This window comes from Dermochelys coriacea, chromosome 1 (genome assembly GCF_009764565.3).
Source record: "Dermochelys coriacea isolate rDerCor1 chromosome 1, rDerCor1.pri.v4, whole genome shotgun sequence".
In the NCBI taxonomy this organism is placed as follows: Eukaryota; Metazoa; Chordata; order Testudines; family Dermochelyidae; genus Dermochelys; species Dermochelys coriacea.
In genome coordinates, this window is record NC_050068.2 from 115,105,551 (window position 1) to 115,133,002 (window position 27,452).

General features: G+C 44.0%; 1 protein-coding gene across 8 annotated transcripts in view; it reads left to right on the forward strand.

The window, feature by feature from the left end:
• Positions 1-27,452, forward strand: part of FHL2 (four and a half LIM domains 2) — a 74,002-nt gene that overhangs the window by 24,396 nt on the left and 22,154 nt on the right. For 3 of the 8 annotated variants that reach the window (XM_043511948.1, XM_043511838.1, XM_043511913.1), the window contains exon 2: positions 20,450-20,626. The exons of 2 other annotated variants lie outside the window; for them this stretch is intronic. In XM_043511948.1, coding sequence (XP_043367883.1) covers positions 20,471-20,626 — 156 coding nt within the window. In that variant the 5' untranslated portion in view covers positions 20,450-20,470. Of the gene's footprint in view, positions 1-526; positions 737-11,868; positions 11,960-20,449; positions 20,627-27,452 lie in introns of those variants that run through there. 3 more of the 8 variants (XM_038387179.2, XM_043512084.1, XM_038387181.2) reach the window with 3 other exon arrangements.

Below are 27,452 nucleotides of genomic sequence, written 5' to 3' on the forward strand. Positions count from 1 at the left end.
AGGGCTATGACTTCATGGACAGGTGCACCCATTATACACACATGCTCCTCAGAACACCAGGGACCTTATCCATCAAGTACCTAGAAAGAGAAACAATGTAAATCAATCCATTGTTTTGAGAAGCATGAAACAGCTGGCAGAAGAGCCAGTGCAAGCAGATTCTTATAGTACTTCTAACCAAATTCTTCATTCTCCCAGCCAGGTGAGGAGAAAATCACTGAAGGGTTTGTGCTTGAATCGCTCTCAGCCTTTCTTTCTGCAAGCTGAGTTCACTGGGCTTTAACAAAGCTCCATTTCTAACAAACATCATGGGGTTAAAAAAGCAAAAGTGTGTGGAAGGGGGGGCAGGGGAGCCATTTTCAGAAGAGGGCCAACAAAGACAGTGTGGTTAGGAAGGGGGAGAAAAAAAATCTACATCCTTGGAAGAAAAAGTGTTGAATGCCAGCTGCACAGAGCCTAAAAGAAGGAGTGTTTCTGATGCTTTTGTCTCCTTATATGGTAAAATGATACAGAGGGGTTTCACTAGGCTGTGAAAGCAGCAGCCTGTTTCCACACAATACTGGCTGCAGAGCAGAAATCAGAAGAGCTGCCCTTCACAGGCTGTAGAAATCCCTGGTTAGCTGTGCAGCTGTTTTCTACAAGTAGGGCCAGGTGCTCTCCTTACATCTTTGTTAATGGATGTGACTCCCTGTCCCGCCTGGTCCAGGGAGAAACACTGACTGCCCGCTTCTGCTCTGTAAGTAAATATCCCTTTCCCCCCTTCCACCCCCACCATTGATATACCTTAGGAGTTATTGATTTAAATTTCAAAGGGTTCAGAGTGAGAGATGTTTAATCTTAAAAAGTGTTCTGTATTGGACAAGGATAGGAGGAAGGGGAGATATTTAATCCCCCCTAAAAAACACAGCTATGGCTGTGAAGAGGATAGGAAGAAGGGTTTTTCATAAAAGCAGATCCTTCTGTATGTCCCTCTGTAAGTGATATCTTAAGCAAGGTGATGAGGCATTGAGCCATTTCATTGTGTTACTATTTTTACTGCTCTATAGGCTATTGTATGTTTTTCTGATCCACAGGAGAGTGCATAAAAGTAGGAGCTCAGGTTTGGTTTTGTTTTTTTGTTGAAAAAACACCTCCATTAATACTTCCTAGCCCAACAAAAGAGCTGATTATTTTTGCACTGTAGCAATAGCTGATGCACATACAACAAAGGTAGCCTTGCCTATTTGCTATCCCACACCAGGGACAAAATGTACACAGGAAAAGGGTTTACTTTTTTATTTGGAGAGATTTGATTGGAATGAAAAGCAATAAATAGCTCTGAATTTTTTCCTTTTGCCATATATATGTATAAAATTTGTGTGAAACCGCAATCACATAGGTGGATTATCATGGATTTTTCTGTATGCATAAGAGAGGAAAGATTATTTCAATAAATAATGTTAACTTTCATTTTTCTGCTTTCATTATTATTCTAAACCCTTGCCCTACCCCCAAGGTAATATTTGGGTTTTGATATATTGTTCACAAGACAGCATCCTATTTCCATGTACATTACAAGGTTCATACCGAGACCCAGTTACAATTACAAAGAGGGAAACCAATAGAAATGTACACAAGAAATGTCATTTTGTTGTTCAACAACTGCTATCTAGAGGTATGTTGTTTAAGAGGATTGATTACAAATAATAAGTGTTATAACTAGCAAATTTTGGATTAAGTAATGATAATGTGACAAAATCTTCCCTTGGATATGCATATGCAGTTTCTGTTGACTTCAACTGGAGTTGGCTTAGGCATATCAAATGAAGAATCAGGACCATCAAATAGCTTATTGCAGCCAATTGGTAGGGAATTTTGTAATTAAGTTTGCAGTTAAATTTCTATTATGATCCCTTATTTTCATTTGTTTCTACATTTCAGAAACTCTCTCCTTTAGGGCTAACATCTTTGATTTATTTTTCCTTAGCCAAATTATGACTTTTTGGTTCCTGAAAGGTTTCAGAGTAGCAGCCGTGTTAGTCTGTATTCGCAAAAAGAAAAGGAGTACTTGTGGCACCTTAGAAACTAACAGATTTATTAGAGCATAAGCTTTCATGAGCTACAGCTCACTTCATCGGATGCATTTGGTGGAAAAATGCACCAAATGCATCCGATGAAGTGAGCTGTAGCTCACGAAAGCTTATGCTCTAATAAATTTGTTAGTCTCTAAGGTGCCACAAGTACTCCTTTTCTTTTTGGTTCCTGAAAGTTTGAGAAAAATTGATTCAGCCATTTGGATTTGAAACCCCGGCCAGCACCCCTTCCCCCTACCACTCACTTTTCTCACTGTATAAAAATTATTACCCATTTCCCCATCCCGGGCAGATAACTGAAAAAGGGTGGGCTTTGAAAGTTGGCTTGTAGGTAGAACTCATTTTAGAGTTCTGTATAGCTTTGACCAAGTTTGAAAAACAATTAGCTGGATACTAATAAAATTATAAATGATTGGGGGGGGGGCGGAAATTGCTGTTGAGCAGGTGTCATAGTAGAGAAAAAAGTGGGAGTACTTTACCATAATCCCACAACATCTGGATGTTTTATACTAAAGTTATTAACAGTGAAACCGCTAACATTGTTAGTATTTACACTTTTATCATTAGGTTGAGAATTAACACTTCATTGAGACAAATAGGGCAGCTCAGATAGTTCAGCTGTTGCTGAACATTTAAATCTTCCACAGTCACTATGGGCTTGCATATTTTAGCAACCATAAGGCTAGATTTTTTGTTTACATGAAGACTTACATTCTGCAGAACATGATGTGGTCACCAGACAATTAGCAGTGTTCATGTCACTATATACAAGCTCAGTTCTACCTCTGCTATGATTTTTTTCGTTGATTATCACTGCTTGCTACTTATACTCTAGTAGAATGTACATAGACGCTCCAAAACACAGTTCCTGTCCTGAAGACAGGGTCAGGCAATCAGGGTGACTGCTTTGGATGACAACATTTGGAGATGCCAAATCCCCATTTGGGGGGCAGGTACAGAGAGGGTGCTCGACAGTTCTGTTCGGATTTTTTGTTTGTTTGGGCGGGGACGGGGGGTTGTCTTTTTTTGCTTGCAGCACCTTTTGGGTGAGTGTGAAGCGGTGAACACATTTTCCACCTCTGGCAGCAAGACACCTAGGCTAGCTTTGACTGAAGAGTTTTCAGCTAGGATGCTATCAAGGATACTGGACATAGACAGGGCCTGTACCCTCTGGCTTTCCGGCTTCCTAACTAGGGTGTTATGATTTTTAAGCGAGCTCAAGCCTGGTTGTGAAATCAACATGGACGTTTTTCCCACCCACAGAGTCAGGCACTCAAGCACAGGGACTGGAGCTGTAACAGTTTACATGTTGAAGATTTTAAATGGCTCATAGAAACTTGCATGACACTGTCCTAAAAAAAATCCACTAGGTTTGAACATCAGGAGCTGGAGAAAATCAGGATTATGACAAAAGTTACAGCTCTTGCAATTATAAGATCTCATGACAAATTTTCTTGCATTCTGTAAAGTCAAGCTTTAATTTCAGAAAAAAATTAAGATCCAGTTCCAAAACCCATAACCACATAAGTAAGTCCATTTGGCTCAATTCTCCATTAAATAAGCTGAACCTTGTGTAGTCATTTACTCCTGTGTAAGCTGGGTGTGAAACACTGTCAGATTCGAAGGACAGCATGTTATCTCCAGCTCACACTGATGTAAATACCTACACCAGATCATAGAATAGAATCATAGAATATCAGGGTTGGAAGGGACCCCAGAAGGTCATCTAGTCCAACCCCCTGCTCAAAGCAGGACCAAGTCCCAGTTAAATCATCCCAGCCAGGGCTTTGTCAAGCCTGACCTTAAAAACCTCTAAGGAAGGAGATTCTACCACCTCCCTAGGTAACGCATTCCAGTGTTTCACCACCCTCTTAGTGAAAAAGTTTTTCCTAATATCCAATCTAAACCTCCCCCATTGCAACTTGAGACCATTACTCCTCGTTCTGTCATCTGCTACCATTGAGAACAGTCTAGAGCCATCCTCTTTGAAACCCCCTTTCAGGTAGTTGAAAGCAGCTATCAAATCCCCCCTCATTCTTCTCTTCTGCAGACTAAACAATCCCAGCTCCCTCAGCCTCTCCTCATAAGTCATGTGCTCTAGACCCCTAATCATTTTCGTTGCCCTTCGTTGTACTCTTTCCAATTTATCCACATCCTTCCTGTAGTGTGGGGCCCAAAACTGGACACAGTACTCCAGATGAGGCCTCACCAGTGTCGAATAGAGGGGAACGATCACGTCCCTCGATCTGCTCGCTATGCCCCTACTTATACATCCCAAAATGCCATTGGCCTTCTTGGCAACAAGGGCACACTGCTGACTCATATCCAGCTTCTCGTCCACTGTCACCCCTAGGTCCTTTTCCGCAGAACTGCTGCCGAGCCATTCGGTCCCTAGTCTGTAGCGGTGCATTGGATTCTTCCATCCTAAGTGCAGGACCCTGCACTTATCCTTATTGAACCTCATTAGATTTCTTTTGGCCCAATCCTCCAATTTGTCTAGGTCCTTCTGTATCCTATCCCTCCCCTCCAGCGTATCTACCACTCCTCCCAGTTTAGTATCATCCGCAAATTTGCTGAGAGTGCAATCCACACCATCCTCCAGATCATTTATGAAGATATTGAACAAAACGGGCCCCAGGACCGACCCCTGGGGCACTCCACTTGACACCGGCTGCCAACTAGACATGGAGCCATTGATCACTACCCGTTGAGCCCGACAATCTAGCCAGCTTTCTACCCACCTTATAGTGCATTCATCCAGCCCATACTTCCTTAACTTGCTGACAAGAATGCTGTGGGAGACCGTGTCAAAAGCTTTGCTAAAGTCAAGAAACAATACATCCACTGCTTTCCCTTCATCCACAGAACCAGTAATCTCATCATAAAAGGCGATTAGATTAGTCAGGCATGACCTTCCCTTGGTGAATCCATGCTGACTGTTCCTGATCACTTTCCTCTCCTCTAAGTGCTTCAGGATTGATTCTTTGAGGACCTGCTCCATGATTTTTCCAGGAACTGAGGTGAGGCTGACCGGCCTGTAGTTCCCAGGATCCTCCTTCTTCCCTTTTTTAAAGATGGGCACTACATTAGCCTTTTTCCAGTCATCCGGGACTTCCCCCGTTCGCCACGAGTTTTCAAAGATAATGGCCAAGGGCTCTGCAATCACAGCCGCCAATTCCTTCAGCACTCTCGGATGCAATTCGTCCGGCCCCATGGACTTGTGCACGTCCAGCTTTTCTAAATAGTCCCTAACCACCTCTATCTCTACAGAGGGCTGGCCATCTCTTCCCCATTTTGTGTTGCCCAGCACAGCAGTCTGGGAGCTGACCTTGTTAGTGAAAACAGAAGCAAAAAAAGCATTGAGTACATTAGCTTTTTCCACATCCTCTGTCACTAGCTTGCCTCCCTCATTCAGTAAGGGGCCCACACTTTCCTTGGCTTTCTTCTTGTTGCCAACATACCTGAAGAAACCCTTCTTGTTACTCTTGACATCTCTTGCTAGCTGCAGCTCCAGGTGCGATTTGGCCCTCCTGATATCTTTCCTACATGCCCGAGCAATATTTTTATACTCTTCCCTGGTCATATGTCCAACCTTCCACTTCTTGTAAGCTTCTTTTTTATGTTTAAGATCCGCTAGGATTTCACCATTAAGCCAAGCTGGTCGCCTGCCATATTTACTATTCTTTCGACTCATCGGGATGGTTTGTCCCTGTAACCTCAACAGGGATTCCTTGAAATACAGCCAGCACTCCTGGACTCCCTTCCCTTTCATGTTAGTCCCCCAGGGGATCCTGGCCATCTGTTCCCTGAGGGAGTCAAAGTCTGCTTTCCTGAAGTCCAGGGTCCGTATCCTGCTGCTTACCTTTCTTCCCTGCGTCAGGATCCTGAACTCAACCAACTCATGGTCACTGCCTCCCAGATTCCCATCCACTTTTGCTTCCCCCACTAATTCTACCCGGTTTGTGAGCAGCAGGTCAAGAAAAGCGCTCCCCCTAGTTGGCTCCCCTAGCACTTGCACCAGGAAATTGTCCCCTACGCTTTCCAAAAACTTCCTGGATTGTCTATGCACCGCTGTATTGCTCTCCCAGCAGATATCAGGAAAATTAAAGTCACCCATGAGAATCAGGGCATGCGATCTAGTAGCTTCCGTGAGTTGCCGGAAGAAAGCCTCATCCACCTCATCCCCCTGGTCCGGTGGTCTATAGCAGACTCCCACCATGACATCACTCTTGTTGCACACACTTCTAAACTTAATCCAGAGACACTCAGGTTTTTCCACAGTTTCGTACCGGAGCTCTGAGCAGTCATACTGCTCCCTTACATACAGTGCTACTCCCCCACCTTTTCTGCCCTGCCTGTCCTTCCTGAACAGTTTATAACCATCCATGACTGTACTCCAGTCATGTGAGTTATCCCACCAAGTCTCTGTTATTCCAATCACGTCATAATTCCTTGACATCACCAGGACCTCCAGTTCTCCCTGCTTGTTTCCAAGGCTTTGTGCATTTGTATATAAGCACTTGAGATAACCTGTTGATCGCCCCTCATTCCCAGTATGAGGCAGGAGCCCTCCCCTCTCAGACATTCCTGCCTGTGCTTCCTCCCGGTATCCCGCTTTCCCACTTACCTCAGGGCTTTGGTCTCCTTCCCCCGGTGAACCTAGTTTAAAGCCCTCCTCACTAGGTTAGCCAGCCTGCTGGCAAAGATGTTCTTCCCTCTCTTCGTAAGATGGAGCCCGTCTCTGCCCAGCACTCCTCCTTCATGGAACACCATCCCATGGTCAAAGAATCCAAAGCCTTCTCTCCGACACCACCTGCGTAGCCATTCGTTGACCTCCACGATTCGACGGTCCCTACCCAGGCCTTTTCCTTCCACGGGGAGGATGGACGAGAACACCACTTGCGCCTCCAACTCCTTTATCCTTCTTCCCAGAGCCACGTAGTCCGCAGTGATCCGCTCAAGGTCATTCTTGGCAGTATCATTGGTGCCCACGTGGAGAAGCAGGAAGGGGTAGCGATCCGAGGGCTTGATGAGTCTCGGCAGTCTCTCCGTCACATCACGAATCTTAGCCCCTGGCAAGCAGCAGACTTCTCGGTTTTCCCGGTCAGGGCGGCAGATAGATGACTCAGTCCCCCGGAGGAGAGAGTCCCCGACCACCACCACCCGCCTTCTCCTCTTGGGAGTGGTGGTCGTGGAACCCCCAACCTCAGGACATCGCATCTCATGCCTCCCAACCAGCGGGGTCTCCTTCTGCTTTCTCCCCCCAGACATATCATCTGGTCCACTCTCCGCAATGGTACCTGTGGAGAGAACATGAAAGCGGTTAGTTACCTGTGTCTGTGTTACTGGAACCCGGACATTCCGCTTACCTCTTCTGGAGGTCACATGTTGCCAAGCTTCTTCACTGGCCTCTTGGCTCCTCTGTGCAACCTGCTCTATATCTTTAGAGCTTTGTGCCCCTAGAAGGCTATCCTGAGTTTGGTCCAGAAAATCCTCAGTCTCTCGTATACAACGCAGGGTCGTTACCTGTTGCTCCAGACCTTCAATCTTCTCTTCCAATATGGAGACCAGCTTGCACTTTGTACAGACAAAGTCGCTTCTGTCCTGTGGAAGAAAGACAAACATGGCACATCCAGTGCAGGTCACAATAGCTGAACCCCCCCCCTTCCATATCACCTACCTACTATGAGCTTCCTCAGAGACGTTGGCAAGATGTAAGCCTCAATGGGCTCACTCCAGGCGAACTCCCAGGCAAACTCCTGCTGTGAGCTGCTCTGCTGTCCCCGCTGCTCAGCTGGTTCGCGAGGCTCTGGCTATTTTTAAACAGCCAGGCTTCCCTGACGCAAACACACAGACACCCTAATGCCCGCCCCCTGCAGGCTAGCAGCCAATCAGACACTCACTCAGGCTCTCTCCCTGCCCTCCCAGCAAACACACGCTCGGATACTTCCTCAGCAAGCAAACACACACAGATGGAAGGTGGTAGGCTTTGAAGTTCAACTGGGACCATTTAAGAAGAGGTCCTTGCTTTTTCTTCCCTGCAAATGAGCCATAAAGCTGCCTTAATAGCAGCTGGGAGTTCCCCCATTCTGGGAATCCCCAGCAGGCATAAGGTCTGCTCAATGTCATTCCTCCAACACCCAGAGGCTGGTTACAAACTCATGTAGGTTAGAGCAGGCATGAGGCTGTTTCACCTTGTGCTGGGGAATAAACTGGTCCCGGGTAGCTTTAGCGAATGGGTGGAGGATAGAAAGATGGCAGCTCAGTCAGCCCCAAGGACTGGGGATCTTATTTACATTTGTTGCCTGATTTAAAATTGCACAATTAAAATTATGTTGCATTTACATTTACTGAGTTATTTGTGATGCAATTTTACCCCAAATGAGGGTCGAAGATAGTAGGATATTGGCAGCCTCCAGGGAATAAATCAGAGGTACACCAACAGCCACAGAGAAATCAGAATATCAAAAGTATTTAGCTATGTATGTGAATAAGTATATAGAAAAAGGTTTGATCAGGAAACACTGCAGGTTTCCTTCAAAGCTGAATATTCAAGTACCCCGCCTGTCAGAAAGCTAAAAAGTGATGGTTCTTATTTCATTGTTAATTTGCACGTGCCCCTCTCTATAGAATAGTTTATGATAATAATTAGGCTGCTGAGTAGTAACGTATACACTAATAATAGTACAAGCAACTTGAGCGAGTTTAACACTGCAATAAGAACGTAAACTTCTGCATTTCAGGGCTTATGTGAGTTAATGTTGCACCACCATGCATAGAACAAGTCACTCTTTCTCCCTCTTTTTTAGTATAGTTTTTCATCTCATCCCAAAGTCTTCTTCATTATGTGTTTAATTCTTAAACATTTTTGTTCAGCAGAATAAATGATCTATAATTTTCAAAGTCTTATAATTTTAAAAGTAGATACAGAATTACTTGAGGGGTTAAATGGATTGTAACTTTTTAAAATAACTTATATCGAGATAAAAAACCAGCACAGAGACTCAACTGGGATCCGGACATCCAGCTGATATGTCATTAGACTTCTAGCCTAGGTCTTAGGAGGCTGGGTTCAAAGACCCTGGTCTGACAGATGTCTGGTGTGACCATGGACAAGTGACTAATAGTCTCAACACCCTGTGAAGTAGGGAAGTACTATTATCCCCATTTTACAGGTGGGGAACTGAGGCACAGAGAGAGTAACTACATTAACAATTGTGAGGTGCTCAGATATTATGGTATTAGGGGCTATATAAATACCTTGATATATAGATAGGTCATTATTATTTAATGTTTGTGTAAAGTACCAAACTGAGAAACCTTCTATTTATCTATAGGAGAGGTAGAGTGATGCACCCTTCCATGCTTTCCCTAGTTTTGCTGAATGACTTCTGGGAGGTCTTAAGAATGCTTTTTGCAAGCTCCAAACTCTTTAGTTTATTCTTGGAAACGCGCCCCCAGCCACACATGAAGCGAGGAACAAATCTACAGTTAAAAGATTTTCTTTCTTCTATCTATTACTGGTCAAGATCACAGTCTGACTACAGTGATTTTGGGGTTTGAGGCTGGGCATGTTCTGAAAGAGAGCAACACCATATCTTAAGATGCTTTGATTTCTTAAAGGCACAGTACTGAATTCCCCCACTAAGCCCTTGGGTCCTGCTTACAATAAGATCACTGTACCATGGTATTAGGAGGCTTCCCTCCCTTCCCCTTCAAAAGAAATGACAAAAGAAAGAAGAGGTGGACAACCAGCCAATTGAGAAAGAAAGTTAGCAGCAAAGTTTACACAGAGAGTGGTTAAGCACCCGTTAACAGAGTTAGTACAGCTGTCATTATACAGGATACACAGGTCACCAAATGGAAGAGATTTCTGAAGTCATGCTTCCCCATGATGAAAGGAAGTGCAAAAGAGGAAGCTTCTGCCCACTCCCCTCTAGGAGTTTCCATGTCAGAGACCTTCAGAAAGATGGGGTGTCTCTATGCTTGGAATGGGGGTGTTGGTACTCAGATCACAGGTTAACATCGAAGTATCCTTGAAAAGTTCTTCTTTTTCCCTCCCCCACAGCCAAGGATGGGAAATGTGCGCCTTCATGGAGGAGAAGTACAACACCAGCCACTCTGAGACACTGTGCTTGTGGAACATGCACAGCAGTGCCCACTACTGCACCTTTTCCCAGGGTGCAGCACAGACCACTGCCCCTGCATCGATCCATTTGTGAGTCGAGTGTCATTGCTGGGGCTAGACTTCCTTGGTCCTTACATGTTAGGGATGCAAGGTCCAGGACTATACCTAGCCCTTGCCCAGGGGCAGAAAGCAGGAAAAGCCCCTTCTGCCCTCTTTCTACACTGGACTAGGTACAATCTAGCGCCAGGTATTTTAACTCTCCTGATGTCTTTATTAGCTCTGTAAAGCAGATTAAATCTGGGAAACTTTAGAGCACTATATGCCAGGAAAGAGAAGAATCACATGAAAGTGACACTACCACATACTTAGAAACACGGACAGTTAATTGCCAAAAATGCCACAAAATCAGCCACCTCTGAGACAACACACAGGAGCACATGCAGAGAACTGAGATCTTTCACTAAAGATGCATAGCCTGACATACGTTCAACTTTGACATATTTTAGCCATTTGTGGTTCCTCATACTGAAGACCAGACTAACCCTCCTGAGAACCACATGGGTGCTACTGAAAGCCCTAAAATAGACTTTAAAATAGCAATGATGTGCAATGACAAAGCCCAGCAAACACGGAAGTCCAGCTCCTCAGCCAGTGCAAATCGGCATAGATCCATCTGGCCCAGAACATGTTACAGCAAGAGAGTCAGCTCCTCTTCCTGAAAATCAGGCATATCACTCACCATAGTGCACGAGTGCACGAGCACTCCTTGCCCAATGGCTACTTAGAACTCAAATAGGCGCTCAAAGGTGAGCGATCTTACCTCCTTCTCCCCATCAGCCAGCCAGTCGATAGAATCACCCTAGTTTATTGTACAATATCAATTCCATATTAGGGTCCATACAGCTCGATTCAGGTGGATTTCCATCTGCCCTATATGCCTTCTTTTCCAACTAATGCTTCTGGCAAATGTTCATTTAGTCTCTTCTTCAAATAAACAAAAAAAGAAATAACATTAGCCTCTGTTGCCTGCATGGAATTATGGTCTTGGTCAGAAAAATTATTAGATCTTGGAAAATTTGCAGGCAGATGGTGCAACAAGATGATTGATAACGATTGTGACCATAACTGCTAAGTTACGGGAAAGATTATCTCTTGCCAGTAAATCTGTTGTATAGTTCAGACTGGTAGATCGTAACTTCAAAGGACATCATAAATCTTTACACTTTAGCCTTTGGAACATTAACATAAATAGTTTCCAAATGCTCCGTGTCTTCATGGACTATGTCAGTGGAGTTGCCAGACAGAAATCTTCCTTTCTTCAATGAAGGAAAATAAAAGGTTTGAAAAATCCTACATGCACACAGCGGTTTTTTTAAAGAATCACATGTGTGGGAAGTGTCTGAACACCTCCACCGAGCACTTAATTTCTAAACAGAGGGTTAGCAGAATCTCATGCTCACAGGAGTACAGACTGTGGGTGGAATCCTGGCCCCACTGAAGTCAATAGCAAAGCTGCCACTGATTTCAACAGTGCCTGGATTTCATTCCATATCTCAGTATGCCATTACAGTGAGAGTTAAAAGCATTGAGTCTCTTAATATAATTTGTCTCCTACGTTTTATAGTGAGGATATTTCCCTCTTGTTTTTACCATTGTTTTTCTTTTTAGTATTTCTCAATGTGGCAGTGTAAATTTTAGTAATTACTTCTCTTCTAATGAGCTTATTCAAGGGAAAAAGGAAAGGAAGCACATTGTAAAGTTAATGTATTAAATTATTCTTTGATTATTGTCTTACAATGACTGCCCTACTTGGTATGGCAGGACCTGGACATATTAACATTCTGGGCATGCTGAAGTGTCCATCTTTTTTTCCAGGCTTGTGAAGAAAAGGTTGCCTGAGAATTTCTGTATTCCTTTGGAGCTTTATTTATGATGTAGATCATGGTAGAAGTGAGATTTTATAATGGGATAGGCTTGTTTATTACTAGGATTTTGATGAGTACTGGTGTAAATAACAACAGTACTATTATTAATTTGTATTATGGTAGCAAAGGCGCTGACTCTGTGGGTGCTCCAGAGCTGGAGCATCCATGGAAAAAATTAGTGGATGCTTAGTGCTCACGGGCAGCCCTCCCCCACAGTGCATCCCATCTGCCAGTGGCTCAGCCGATCAACTCCTCCCTCTCCCAGTGCCTCCTGCCTGCCGCAATCAACGGTTCTCCGGCATGCGGGAGGCGCTGGCAGGGAGGGGGTGGAGCGGGGATGAGGCATGCTCGGGGGAGGGGATCGAACTGGGCAGGAAGTGGGAGGGCAGGGGATTGAGCACCCATGGGGCCCGGAGGAAGCCGGCACCTGTGTATGGTAGCAGCTGGAGGCTTTGTTGTGTTACGCACTGAAGAAAACAATAAAAAGACAGTTCCTGACCCAAAGAGCTTATGCTCTATCCATGATACCAGACAAGAAGAGGGAGTTCTAGTTAAAGAGTGAAGCAATCTGTTTAGTTTATTAAGGCCTGGTCTACATGACGAAATTAGGGCAGAATAAGGACGTCGCTCAGGGGTGTGAAAAAATCCACACTCCTGAGTGATGCAGTTAAACTGACCTAAGCCCTGGTGTAGACAGCACTAGGTCAATGGGATCTAGCTACTGCCTCCCGGGGAGGTGGAGTACCTATGCCGATGGGAGAACCCCTCCTGTTGGCACAGGTAGCATCTTCACCGAAGTGCTACAGCTGCACTGCTGCAGTGTTTTAAGCGTAGACAAGCCCTAAATAGCAGTATCATTCACCCACTGTCTAGGCCAGAGGTGGGAAAACTTTTTGGCCTGAGGGCCACACTGGGGTTCCGAAACTGTATGGAGGGCTGGTGTAGTGTATTAAATTGCTCCCCGTAGGAATGTGTTACTTACGGTGTACTACTTATGGCTGCCAGTCCTAGTCCTCTGAGCGGCATGGTAAGAGGGTGGGGAGCGAGGGGTGTTGCATAAGGGGCAGGGAGTCCCAGGGGGCAGTCGGGTCAGGGAACGGGGGGATTGGATGGGGTGGGAGTCCCAGGGGGCCTATCAAGGGGCGAGGGTGTGGATAGGGGGCGGGGAAGTCAGGGGACAGGGAGTGGGGGTTGGATAGGGGGTGGGGTGCTGCGGGGGTGGTTGGTGGCAGGGGGTCCTGGGAGGGGGCGGTCATGGGACAAGAAGCAGGGGAGATTGGATGGGTCAGGGGTTCTGAATGGGGCAGTCAGGGGCCAGGAAGTGGGAGGGGGTGGACAAGGGGCGGAGGCCAGGCTGTTTGAGGAGGCACAGCTTTCCCTACCCAGGTGTAGTGTATTAAATTGCTCCCCATAGGAATGTGCTACATATGTGCACTACTTATGGCTGCCAGTTCTGGTGCTCCATAAGTAGCACATTCCTACTGGGAGCAATTTAATACACTACATCTATCGGCTCTTAGATTCATAGATATTAAGGTCAGACGGGACCATTATGATCATCTAGTCTGACCTCCTGCACAATGCAGGCCACAGAATCTCATCCACCCACTCCTACGAAAAACCTCTCACTTATGTCTGAGCTATTGAAGTCCTCAAATCATGGTTTAAAGATTCCAAGGGGCAGAAAATCCTCCAGCAAGTGACCCATGCCCCATGCTACAGAGGAAGGCGAAAACCCTCCAAGGCCTCTTCCAATCTGCCCTGGAGGAAAATTCCTTCCCTACCCCAAATATGGCTATCCGCTAAACCCTGAGCATATGGGCAAGATTCACCAGCCAGATACCCAGGAAAGAATTCTCTGTAGTAACTCAGATCCCACCCCATCTAACATCCCATCACAGGCCATTGGGCCTATTTACCATGAATATTTAAAGATCAATTAGTTACCAAAATCATGTTATCCCATCATACATCTCCTCCATATACTTATCGAGTTTAATCTTAAAGCCAGATAGATTTTTTTACCCCCACTGCTTCCCTTGGAAGGCTATTCCAAAACTTCACTCCTCTGATGGATAGAAACCTTCGTCTAATTTGAAGTCTAAACTTCCCAATGACCAGTTTATATCCATTTATTCTTGTGACCACATTGGTACTGAGTTTAAGTAATTCTTCTCCCTCTCTGGTATTATCCCTCTGATATATTTATAGAGAGCAATCATATCTCCCCTCAAGCTTCTTTTGGTTAGGCTAAACAAGCCAAGACCAGAACTGCAAACAGTATTCCAGGTGAGGTCTCACCAGTGCCTTGTATAATGGTACTAACACCTCCTTATCGCTGCCCAAAGTGCTGGCAGCACGGTGAGCTGAGGCTGCAGGTGAGGGGAAACAGCGGGGGAGGGGTTCGGGGCTAATCTCCCTGGCCAGGAGCTCAAGGGCCGGGCAGGACGGTCCCGCAGGCCATAGTTTGCCCACCTCTGGGCCCCTCTCCAGCTTAATGCCAGTGCACAGGACAGGAGCCTGTTGAGTTGTGAGCATCTTTTATAAATCTAAAACAAATAATTTATTTTGCCATTCTCACTTCTCATTAGATAGGCCCGATTATGATGATATGTGATATGATATGACAGAGGTCTAACAAAGCATGAATGGTGTGGAAAAAGTTAGAGAAGTGTTATTCCCACAATACAAAAACAAGGGGTCTTCTGAAAAAATTATTAGGCAGAAGGTTTAATACAAAGAAGAGGATGTACTTTTTTACACACTGCCCAGTTAACTTGTGGAACTCCTTATCCTGGGATGTTGTGATAGCCAGAAGTATAAGTGGGTTCAAAAAAAGAACTAAATATGTTCATGGAGGATAGGTCCATCAGTTGCTATTAGCCAAGATGGTCAGGGATGCAACCCCAAATTTGGGACAGACCTAAATCTCTGAATGCCAGAAGTGAGGAATGGAAGACAGGGATGGGTCACTCCAACTGCCCTGTTCTCTATACTCCCCCTGAAGCTCTGGTACTGGTCACTGTCAGGGACAGGATTCTGAGCTGGACGGACTATTGGTCTGACCGAGTGTGGCAGTTCTTATGAGAGGTTTCAGAGTAGCAGCCGTGTTAGTCTGTATTCGCAAAAAGAAAAGGAGTACTTGTGGCACCTTAGAGACTAACAAATTTATTTGAGCATAAGCTTTCGTGAGCTACAGCTCACTTAATCGGGAATGCATCCGATGAAGTGAGCTGTAGCTCATGAAAGCTTATGCTCAAATAAATTTGTTAGTCTCTAAGGTGCCACAAGTACTCTTTTTCTTTTAGTTCTTATGAGCTTACTTTTAATTTTTTTCCCCCGCAGAAGAGGCTGCAAGTGTGCCCATAGCACTATAGAGCAAAGATTGGATCCAACCAAATCCTCAAATCTAAACATCCCTGAACTTTTAGGAAGTTTTGATCTCAATCCCAACTTCATGAGTGAATCCTGTCTGAACCAAAACTTGAGTTCTGACTCTAGAGGCCCAAACTTTGGGAGATTTTGCAGTTATCCTCCTTCTCTTTAAACCAGGGGGCTGTGAGCATGAGAACCTCAGCTGAATACAGCTTCCCTGGAGTCACAGGTAAGAAAGATGGTCACTTCAGTTTTTAGGACCCAAACCATTTAAGGCTTTATAGACCAAAAGCAGTTTAAATCTTCATCTAGAAACCAACGGGCAATCAGTTTGAGTATGGTGCACAGGTATACTGCAGTCCACATGGGAAACCACTTCATAGGCAGACAGTTACACACTCTGAAGTAATTTTTGAATGGTGTTTTAAGGTGTAGTTGCATACTGCTCGCAATGCAGCAATTAATTTGAAAAGACATTGATAATTGTAACAAAGTCCAAAAAGGAACTCTCAGCCTTCTAACCAAAGGCAAATAATAAAAACAGCTGCTATCTGCATATTCAGAATGAATGGTGGGGTTCAATAATACCACCAGTTTGTGAACCTGAATAAAAGAGTAAGTATTCCTCATGCAGGGAAGCGGACATAATCTCGGCTATTTCTTTCAGTTGCTTATCCAGTCTATAAGCATTAATTCAATCTTATTTGAACTGAATCTCAGATAGGTAACTCTCCTTTATGTCCAAGTCTCTCATAGACACTGGATAAATCAGTCAACTGCATTGGATAGGATCAGAGGAATAGATATAGGAATGGGTGTCATCTACAGACCAGCTCATACCTCCTTTCTAACCCATCTAGTGGCCCATAAACAAGCTGAATAGAAATAGCCACTGAAGCCACCCCATGGCTCAGTGCAGGTTAGCAATTGCACAGCACTACTTACTGGGATCTCTCAAAAAGAAGGAATGGAAGCATTCAAAAGTGACCCCGCTAGCCTATGCCATAGGTGCGTCAACAGCTGAGTGGTACAAAATCCCACTGACAGAGCGAAAAGACTCAGCATAGACACCTGGTCTTCACCCACATCTCCAGAAGGAAGCATAAAACAACACGATCAGTATAGTGTCTGTACAATAGCCAGGCCTCAACCAAATTCATTAGATGCCAAGATGACCAGAGGACTCTGGATCTCATTTGAGTTCCCTTCTCTACAACCTTCTGAATAATCATTCTTTTATGAGGAAGACTGGAGTCTAGTTGAGAACTAGAATGATTGTCAGAGTCAAAAAGTGATTTCTTAGTGAGATCCTAATAATCATTTCTTTAAAAGAAGACTGGTTGTCAATGCCTTCCTGTGGGATAGCAAGGTTCATTATCTAATAATGGCCCCAGCAGATCCTTGCTAGCTTTCAGCATCCAAAACGAGTATTGCAGTTCCATTGACTAGGTTATTGATTTAGAATCCAATTAACCCTCTGAAATTCAGTAGGTTCTTGTCCCAAGATCAGGCCCAGTATTATCATAATTACTGCTTTGAGAGCCCCCTGGGACACGCCAGTGATAACACCACTCACACTCCGGGAAGACCTTCTGTGATTGTAAAATTGTTATTATTAAAATAATTAATCCAATCAGTGAACCAACCCAGACAAGTAAAGTGATGTAATAGAACACTGTTAAGGCAGCCAGCACAATTACAGGCACGTACTCACTTTTTTCTTGGGGAGAGCTCTAGAAGTTGAGACAGATCTTAGTCTGATTCTGGCATGCCAATGAAGAAGTCCCAACGGCTGTACCTGAGACCAGATGTTTTATAGACCTTGATGGTCCTTATGCATATGTATGAATAGCTCTTCCCTCCTTTACCATACCTTAACTTCCTTGCCCTTAATATTAGAGCGCCCTTAGCCTATAGCTACTATATTAATTAAGCAAAGGTTATTAACATACATCAATTGAATTACTATGGTTACCTGTGGTTAGGCATCTGCAATATTTCCTCAAAAAATACTCTAAAACTGGTAGGTACAGACTGTCTTCTTGCAACGCTTGTGACTGTTACAAAACAATAAACAGAATCTTATGCCATCCTGTGACTTAAGATCACCATTAGTTTACTTACTTATGCTAGCTTATTGAGTAACTGCTATTATGCAGGCTGAAAGGCCTTATACTTATGGTAACTGCTTAAGCTATTCTTATAGATCTAGGCCTACAGATCTCGCATTTGTGCTATCAGTTCCTTACCCTTTTATCTTATGATTGCTGCTATAATTACTGTATAGCTACAGGAGCATAACTGAATTCCCAGTTGCAGTCTGCACACCATTCCCAGGACCTTTGGCAGTGGTACTGGCCACATCTCACACAGAAAGCACTCTGTCTCCCCATCATATTTGACTCAACTACAGTACAGACCCATTAACGCGCGGATGTCGGGAGTCAAGCCATCACGACTGCGTGTTAACGGACTGCGGGTTAAGAGGGCCGTGCTGAAAAAAGTGTCTATGATTCACTTAGAAAAAAAACGCCGTTATTTTCTGCTTTTTCTGGCTCACATTTTTTTTCTCTCTTATGCAGTCTTTCATTCGCCGCAGATGAATGATTTTAATATTTTCCACATTTTGCTCCTCCATAAATCTTACAACAGTTTCTACAGCACTAAGGGCTTCTGTGGGCAAAATTTTGACCTTTTCAATGACATCCTCCTCGTCCTCGTCATCATTGTCATTTAGGCCTGCGTTATTAGAATTCTCACCATCACTTTCGCGGTTTGACGTAGCCTCGCAGCCCGTTAATATTTCTTCCTCGGACAGAAATTCTGAAGTCGGGCAATATTCATCCATCTCCAGCCACTCGGTAATGATTTCCGGCGACATATCCAAACTAAAATCTTTTATCATTTGAAAGAGAAGTTTACCTTTATCCTCTTTTGTCTGCGTGCGTATTTGTAGGATATATTCTTCCAAAAATCCTTCAAAGTCTGGCTCTGAATCAGTGCCTCTGCTGGAGTTTTCTGAGTCTGAGCCGTCTTTGACAGAAAAGGCATCACCGAGAGCTTTTATCCAGCAGTTTTCAATGGACTTTTGTTTTACTCCATCCCAAGCTTTTTTAACTAAATAAATAATTTCCTTCATGTTTAACTGTTTCAGGAGTTCGGAAATGCCTGAAGACGTGCATGACACAATCACCGAAACCAGTGATTCGGCTGGAGGATGGGCTGGACAATTGTCAAGTAGCAAAAGTGCTTTGGGCTTCGAGTTTCTTCAACCGCAGATGCTTACAAACAGCTGGAACAAAGCTATTGTGGAACCAGTTGTTGAAAATGTGTCTCGTCATCCAAGCATTTTTGCTATTAGCGTATATTATTGGCAGTTTGGCTCTATTGAGGTGACTAAAGCAGAGAGGGTTATGAAAGCGGCCAACAAGAGGAGGGGCAAGCTTATGGCTGCCCGTCTTATTACTACAAAAAAGAAGAGTCACACGATCTTTTATCTTTTTAAATCCAGCTGTTTTCTGTGTCTCGTAATTAAAGGCTAAAGTCTTATTAGGTAGCAGTTTTGCAAATAAAACTGTTTCATCACAATTATAAAGTTGTTCTTCATGGTAGTCTTCGTGTTGTAAAGCAGATTTTAACTCGGCGGGAATCACGTTCGCGGCCGATTCATCGGCTGATCGGCTTTCTCCAGAAATCGATACCTGTGCTATGCCAGGATGCTTTTTAAAACAACTTATAAACCCCTTGCTGGCTTGGAATGATTCATCCCCTGTTACATTTCCAAATGTTGTCACTTGGGCTTGAAGGATTGGCCCACTTAGCAGCATTCCTTTCAGTTTTTCCTGAGCAAACCCCATGTGCATGGCTTTGTCTGTTGTGAGGTTTGCTGAGTAGCACACACATTTTCACTTAAGCCCTGTGGCAGATTTGATATCTTGTACAAAGCCATTCCATTTAGATTCATTTTTAGCCATCCTTGGAGAGTCGATTCGGCAGTCCCAACATCTTTTGAAACTTTGGCCTAGGTTTCTCCGCTATTTAGTCGATCTATTACAGCTAGCTTTTCTTCTGCAGTGTAGGAACGCTGACACTTGCCCTCTGCCATCATATTAGCCTGTGGTTAAAATTTTCTAATGTAGTATATAAATTACTATATAACTACTATATATTATATATCTCTCTAGTGTGACAATGACTAAGCATGTGTGATACGTCTTTACCAATATTGGTAAAGACATACAACATGTTTCCGTGCCGCACTTCCTGACAATTTCTATGTCAGTGAGTTAGTGGGCAAATTTGTAGTGCTACATAGCAAGTTCCTGTACTGCGTGTTAATGAATCTCACGTGTTAAATAGGTAGCACTGGGAGGTATGGCGCTACTGCGCTTTAAGCAGATTTGCGCATAAACGGGTCTGTACTGTGTCTCTGTATGTGCGGAAAGCTCACTTCAGATCTGAATGATATAATCCACTAAACAGCTTGAAAATTCTTCACGGCAAGAAATGCTCAACTCGTACACTGAATGAAACAGCTCAGATTAACCAGGTTGTTCACCAAGCAAGACCATTCTGCTGAATCAAACTTTGTAAGCATTATTGTGGAAGAAAACTTCCTGTGGGCAGATTATTTCATTACTGTCCATTATGAGGATACTTGCACCTTCCTGGGAGACATTTGGCACTGGCCATCAGAGACAGGGTGCTGGACTAGAAAGATCACTGGTCTGACCCAGCACAGCTATCCTTATGTTCCTGATTTCCCCTCACATGAGGATTTAATTAATTAATTAATAAAAAGGTGTTTGAAATTACTTAGCATTAAATTAAGTATAGGTGTGGTACAATGCAATAGGTCTGAAGGGGATCTATGCCATCTTGTTTCTTTCTTTGGAGTTCAAGATAATAAGTCATAAGTCTGAACCTGCTTGTTTTCTTCTTCATGACAGGACAGGATTCTAGACACCAAAATGACTGAACGCTTTGACTGTCACTACTGCAAGGAGTCCCTGTTTGGCAAGAAATACATCCTGAGAGAGGAGAGCCCCTATTGTGTGAAGTGTTATGAGAGCCTTTACTCCAACACTTGTGAGGAATGCAAAAAACCAATTGGCTGTGATTGCAAGGTACCTTGGACTTGTGTTTCTTTGACATCACTTCTGCCAAAATAGATTGGATAGGTCCATTCCCTACATAAAGCATGCACCCTCCTCACAAGGGATCCCTACCACATTATAGTGGGATATGGGTAGAAGATGTCTGCTCCATAACATCTTATTGACTAGGTAATTAAGAACCTGACCTTCCAAAGTGCTAAGCACCTCCTTGGAGATCCAGGGGAATTGAAAGTGCTCAACACTTGTCAGGAAGTGCTTCGGTCCAGATTTCCAAGAATATCCAGTAATTTTGGATCCCTAACTTGATTATGCCCAGGTCCACTTTTCCAAGGCGCTGAGTAATCACAGCTCCCATTGGCTGGCGTTGCGGATGCTCAGCACCTCTGAACATGAGGCTCTAGGGTTCCAATGCTGGACACCCAAAGAGTGAAATACCCAAAATTAAAGGGTCACTTTTGAAAACTTAGGGTTTAACCTCCCTGTCTCAGTTTCTCTATGGGTTAAAAGGGCTATTAATAATTACCTGCTTTACACAGCTAGCATTAGGATTATTTGAATGGAAGTGAAGTGAAACTGGAGAGTATTTTTTGCCATCTAGGGGAAACTTAGAACATCAACCTTGTGTTTAATAGGTTAAAAATGTTACTGAGTTTCTCTCCAAGTGATAAATGTTAATATTTTAGCTGTTCATTTAACAATAAAAACACTACCCAAGTAACATGGGGAGGAAGGGGAGCTATGAAATAGACAACATGCATGTCTCATACACTCTTGCAGCAGAAAGTGTCCATAAAACTAACAACTGGCTACCCAGGAATTCCTCCCTGTAGTAGAAATGACAAAGAGTCCTGTGGCACCTTATAGACTAACAGACGTATTGGAGCATAAGCTTTCGTGGGTGAATACCCACTTTGTCAAATGCATGTAGTGGAAATTCCCAGAGGCAGGAATAAATATTCAAGCAAGAATCAGGCTAGGGATAACAAGGTTAGTTCAATCAAGGAGGATGAGGCCCTCTTCTAGCAGTTGAGGCGTGAACACCAAGGGAGGAGAAACTGCTTTTGTAGTTGGCTAGCCATTCGCAGTCTTTGTTTAATTCTGAGCTGATGGTGTCAAATTTGCAAATGAACTGAAGCTCAGCAGTTTCTCTTTGAAGTCTGGTCCTGAAGTTTCTGCAGAATGGCTACCTTTAAATCTGCTATTTTGTGTCCAGGGAGATTGAAGTGTTCTCCTACAGGTTTTTGTATATTGCCATTCCTAATATCTGATTTGTGTCCATTAATCCTTTTACATAGGGACTGTCCAGTTTGGCCGATGTACATAGCAGAGGGGCATTGCTGGCACATGATGGCATATATTACATTGGTGGACATGCAGGTGAATGAACCGGTGATGGTGTGGCTGATCTGGTTAGGTCCTCTGATGGTGTCGCTGGTGTAGATATGTAGGCAGAGTTGGCATCGAAGTTTGTTGCATGGATTGGTTCCTGAGTTAGAGTTACTATGGTGCGGTGTGTCATTGCTGGTGAGAATATGCTTCAGGTTGGCAGGTTGTCTGTGGGTGAGGACTGGCCTGCCTCCCAAGGCCTGTGAAAGTGAGGGATCATTGTCCAGGATGGGTTGTAGATCACTGATGATGAGCTGGAGAGGTTTTAGCTGAGGACTGTATGTGATGGCCAGTGGAGTTCTGTTGGTTTCTTTCTTGGGCTTGTCTCGTAGGAGGGACACGTCTGGCTCTGTTGATCTGTTTCCTTATTTCCTCATGTGAGTATCTTAGTTTTGAGAATGCTTGGTGAAGATCTTGTAAGCATTCGTCTCTGTCTGAGGGGCTGGAGCAAATGTGGTTGTACCTCAGCGCTTGGCTGTAGACAATGGATTGTGTGATGTGTCCAGGATGGAAGCTGCAGGCATGAAGGTACGCATAGCGGTCGGTGGGTTTTCGGTATAGGGCGCTGTTATCGTGACCATCACTTATTTGCACTGTGGTGTCTAGGAAGTGGACCTCCCGTGTAGATTGGTCCAGGCTGAGGTTGATGGGGGGTGGAAGCTGTTGAAATCGTGGTGGAATTCTTCCAGGGTTTCCTTTCCATGGGTCCAGATGATGAAGATGTCATCAATGTAACGTAGGTAGAGAAGGGGCGTGAGTGGACAAGAGCTGAGGAAGCCTTGTTCCAGGCAGCCATAAAAATGTTGGCATATTGTGGGGCCATGCAGGTACCCATAGCAGTGCCACTGGTCTGGAGGTATATATTGTCACCAAATTTGAAATTGTGCATGAGGATAAAGTCACAGAGCTCAGTCACAGAGCTCAGCAACCAATTGTGCTGTGGCATCATCAGGGATACTGTTCCCGACAGCTTGTATTCCATCTGTGTGTGGGATGTTTGTGTAGAGAGCCTCTACATCCATGGTGACTAGAATGGTGTTTTCTGGAAGATCACCAATGCATTGTAGTTTTCTTGGGAAATCAGTGGTGTCATGGAGATAGCTGGGAGTGCAGATGGCATAGGGTCTGAGTAGATAGTCCACGTATCCAGACAGTCCTTCAGTGAGAGTGCCAATACCTGAGATGATGGGGCATCCAGGATTTCCAGGTTTGTGGATCTTGGGAAGTAGATAGAATAACCCCAGTCGGGGCTCTAAGGGTATGTTGATTTGTTCCTGTGTTAGTGTAGGAAGTGTCCTGAGTAGATGGTGCAGTTTCTTAGTGTATTCCTCAGTGGGATCTGAGGAAAGTGGCCTGTAGAATTTGGTATTGGAGCGTTGTCTGGCAGCCTCCTTTTGGTAGTCAGACCTGTTCATGATGACAACAGCACCTCCTTTATCAGCCTCTTTGATTATAATGTCAGGGTTATTTCTGAGGCTGTGGATGGCATTGTGTTCTGCACGACTGTAGTAGGGGACTAACCACTCAGATCTCTTTGCAGTTGAGCATGATGTAGCAGCTGTTTCCTCTCTAGTTCCCTCTGGCAACGGTCACTATGGTGCTGTGGCAGTTTGCCCCATTTCATGACTCAGCTCTCTGGCTAGGTCTCATTTTAGTCCCATCCTCTTCTGGGGTAACAGAAAATCTAATAAGTAATTCCAAGGCCAGGTCTCTGGTCCCTGACCCTGGGCCTGATGGTATTTATATCCTTCAATCAGGGTTTTAAATCATCCTTATTCCTGTATGTCGGGGAGCTTCATGCCACCTTCTCAAGGCTGGTAGAGGAACCCAAGTTCAGCTACTGTGCTGGCTTCCAGTCCAGGGACCCTAGGATCAACAGCCAAGATCTGCTTTGCCAGACACCTGATCAGAGCCTCCCTGGATTCCTTCCTACTATTAGCCTTTCCTCTGGCCTTTCTCCCAGCCCTTTCGCAGGCTCTTTGTAATGAGCTACACCTCCCAGAGCTCCTTCCCACAGGTCCAGTTCCTGCCTTTGTGTCAGGGTCAGCCACAGGACCTTACTCTAGTACCATGTCTTCCAACCATCTTCTCTCCCTGGGCTTCCTGCAAGTCTCTCTACCCTATAGTTCTCAGAGCGTGATAGCAAAGCTCTTATCTCTCTCCCTGCAGCTCCAGACTTCCTTCTTTTATAGCACCACCTAGCTTCTCCCCATCTGGGCGTTATGCAACCAGACAAATTCTGGCCCTGGAATCATAGAGCTGCAAACATGGCATAAGGTCATCTTTGCCCATTCCCCTCCGATTCTGCACTGAGCATGGCTCAGCTGAACCCAAGAGTGGCCTGTATTTTCAAAACCATATTGAATAGGGTACAATCCTGTAGTCTATGTATAGGACCACAGAAATAATCTCAAAACCTTCCTAGTCCAGTTTAGAATGTAATAGTTAAGCCACTTATCTCAGACATTCATATATACATTTTCCATGTCCAAATTGCTCATGTAACAATCACAAACCATTGCCAATAAGCAGTTTGCACAACTATGATTTTCATGGTGGAATTATAATGGAGAGTTGAGCTAGGATGGTGGAAATGTAATTGGGGGGGCATGGAAGTGCACTGGGGATCTAAGGACTAGGCACGTATGAAGGGGTACGGTCAGGAGATTGGACTCTCAAAAAATGTTACAAATGCCAGTTCTTCTCTTCCCAATTCATTCACCCACTGTGACGCTTTAGGGTTCAATGCAGACCAGTAAGGGGTTATGTCACCACCTGTCCTGCCACTCTGCATGCTTTTAATGCTATAGTGCTGTGGCGAACAGCCCTAACACCAATAGACAGCATGCAAGTCACACCATAGCATCCAGCTCCTTTTTGCAGAGTAACCCCATTCCCCCCCACCCACCCCGCACTGCATTTCCCCAAAACTGTCTGCCCTGCTGTGTCCAGCCCTCTCCTGGATCATATACAGAAGTTAAGTTCACTTCTCCTTTAATGAGACAGGGAACTGCAGCTCATTCATTTAATTGGGGTTTGAGAAACACTATTTTAATCACAGCACTGAATTGGTTTATCATAAAAGTAACACAAGTTTATTAAACAAGAAGTCCTCCGTTTAAGCGATAACAAGGATCACTAAGCTAGAAGGGGTCACAAGCAAACAAAAGTAAAAATACGCTTTTAAGACTAAAACTTAATTTCAGCAAGTTTCTCAATTCCCAGAGACTTCAACCCCCTTGGTTGAAAAATCCAGCGTTCTGTGATTTCAAGAGCTCTGACCCCTTTAAATCCTCAAGTGATGGATGCCAAAATGGCCTTGTCTCCCTGCTTATATCTTCCCAGAGTTCATTGGCCCTGCTTCAAGAGGCAGGAAGGCTTCCTGGCGGTGCAATCTCCAACCCCCACTGATTGTTAAGTAGTTAGGGCTCACCTGGTGGCTTTGTTTACCTTGCAAGTAAATGTGTTTTTCTTTGTCTTTGGTCACACCTTGCTTAATTTACATTGGAGACAGGTAGATAGCTGCCTTCGCTCCTGTCTGTGAGAAAACTTCTTTCTCCCTTTGGTCACAGACTCAGTGAACATCCATAATTCCTCATATAGTGTTAACACGCGCATTTCACAATGATATTAATCAGCAGTGTGTCATTAATTCTAAAATGATATATTATATGATACCTTCTAGATCCAAATTATGACATTGGTGTGTAAGGTGTAGTGAGTATGTTAGGCCTGACAAGAGTTGCTGACACAAAGTAGTGAATCCTCAGTGGACCTCGCATCATACCCAACCCAACTGAAAAGTCACTGGGAGGGCCCCTTAAGGAGATAGGAGAGAAGGTTTTGCTACGTATGGCAGGGAACAGGCAATAATCTATGAAATGCTAAATTCAGTGCCAACTTTTCTATAGTTCATAAACACACAGAACAGGGAAGGGAGGGAGTCTGATTGACCTGATAAACTGAAATCATATTTCTGCCCCTCTCTAGAATGCACTTTTATTCTAACATCTTTCTAATACCCTGAGAAGATATTTCCATGTGTTGACATTCAAGAATCCCAAAACTTGGACTGAGTTCAACAAATCTCAGACAAAAGTATTCAGGAATTATTCAGGATGAACTTTTCAACGGAGTTTTATGGATTTAGGGAGTGTGGGTGTTATCCAATATACTTATCTTCTGTGTTTTTAAACTAGACGCTCTTTAATGGCTGATAAAGGTAGGTAGTAACATTTTAATATTTCAGATGACTGGGACTTTTTCAAAGTGTAAAGAAAAGACACAAAACTGTCTTTGTGGAGAATGTAACTGCAGTATTGCAAATGAAGCTGAGAGTTTCTCAGTGAAGATTTTGTTAAAAGTTATTGGAAAGAATAACAAAACAGATAAATCATTTCTACTATTATAGTTTTCTTTTTACTGCAGGATGGATCTATCCCACAAGTCTTAAAACAGCCCCTTCCCCCCCAAAAAAACCACAAAAATAACAATATTGACAAGCATTGTGATGTGAGTTTAGAATGAAGCTGATTTTAATCATTTTATCTACTGCATGTAAAATAAAAACCAAAGGCCAATGAAGGATATGTATTTGTTTTCTTGTTCAGGTATAGCTTCTATACAGCTGAATATTTTCAAACTATAATTTGATACATATAAGAAACATCTTATGGGCCTGATTCTCCTCTCACTTATGCCAGTGTAAATGAAGAGTAACATCACTGAAGTTACACTGATGTAAGGGAGAGTAGAAGCAAGACAACCAAGCAAGATTTTTTTTTCCCCAGTCCTCAATGTCACTGACGGAGCCCTGAGGATCTCCATTTGTTTATGGACTTCTGATACTCCCTATAGGCCCTTGGTCATAGCTACTGCCATGCTTCTAAACCAAGGAGTCTCCCTGCAGCTGGCAAAACGTTCATTTTTGCCTTATGCACAGAGCCGGATTAACATATAGGCAAATTAGGCACCTGCTTAGAGCCCAAATTTGGAAAGGTGAACAGGGGCAATTTGGCTAATGAAAGGGTGGGTGGGCCAAATATGAGTGGCACTGGGATTTTGTGCACCAGGTCACAACGCCACTCACTCAAATTATGGAGTGGCACTGGGCTAAATTTGAGTGAGTGATGTTGTGACTTGCTGCAGGGAGTCATATTAGAAGGTAGTGGCCCAGAAGTGTATGCATGCCTAGGGCCCAATGATGGATTAATTCAGTCCTGCATGGCATTTTTCTGTTATCAATGGCCAAGTGGTTCAGTTCATTGCTTCCTCAGACTGCTACTACCCGATAGCCAGGTAGCAAGAGGCCAGAACTAGGATTAGGATTTGGGTGCCTCATTCTCCACTGCTTTGTACCTTGAGAGGTCTTTTTCAACTGTGGAAAGTGGGTGTAAAATATTACCACAAGTACGGTTGACATATTTGCTTCGGTAACACTTCATATCCA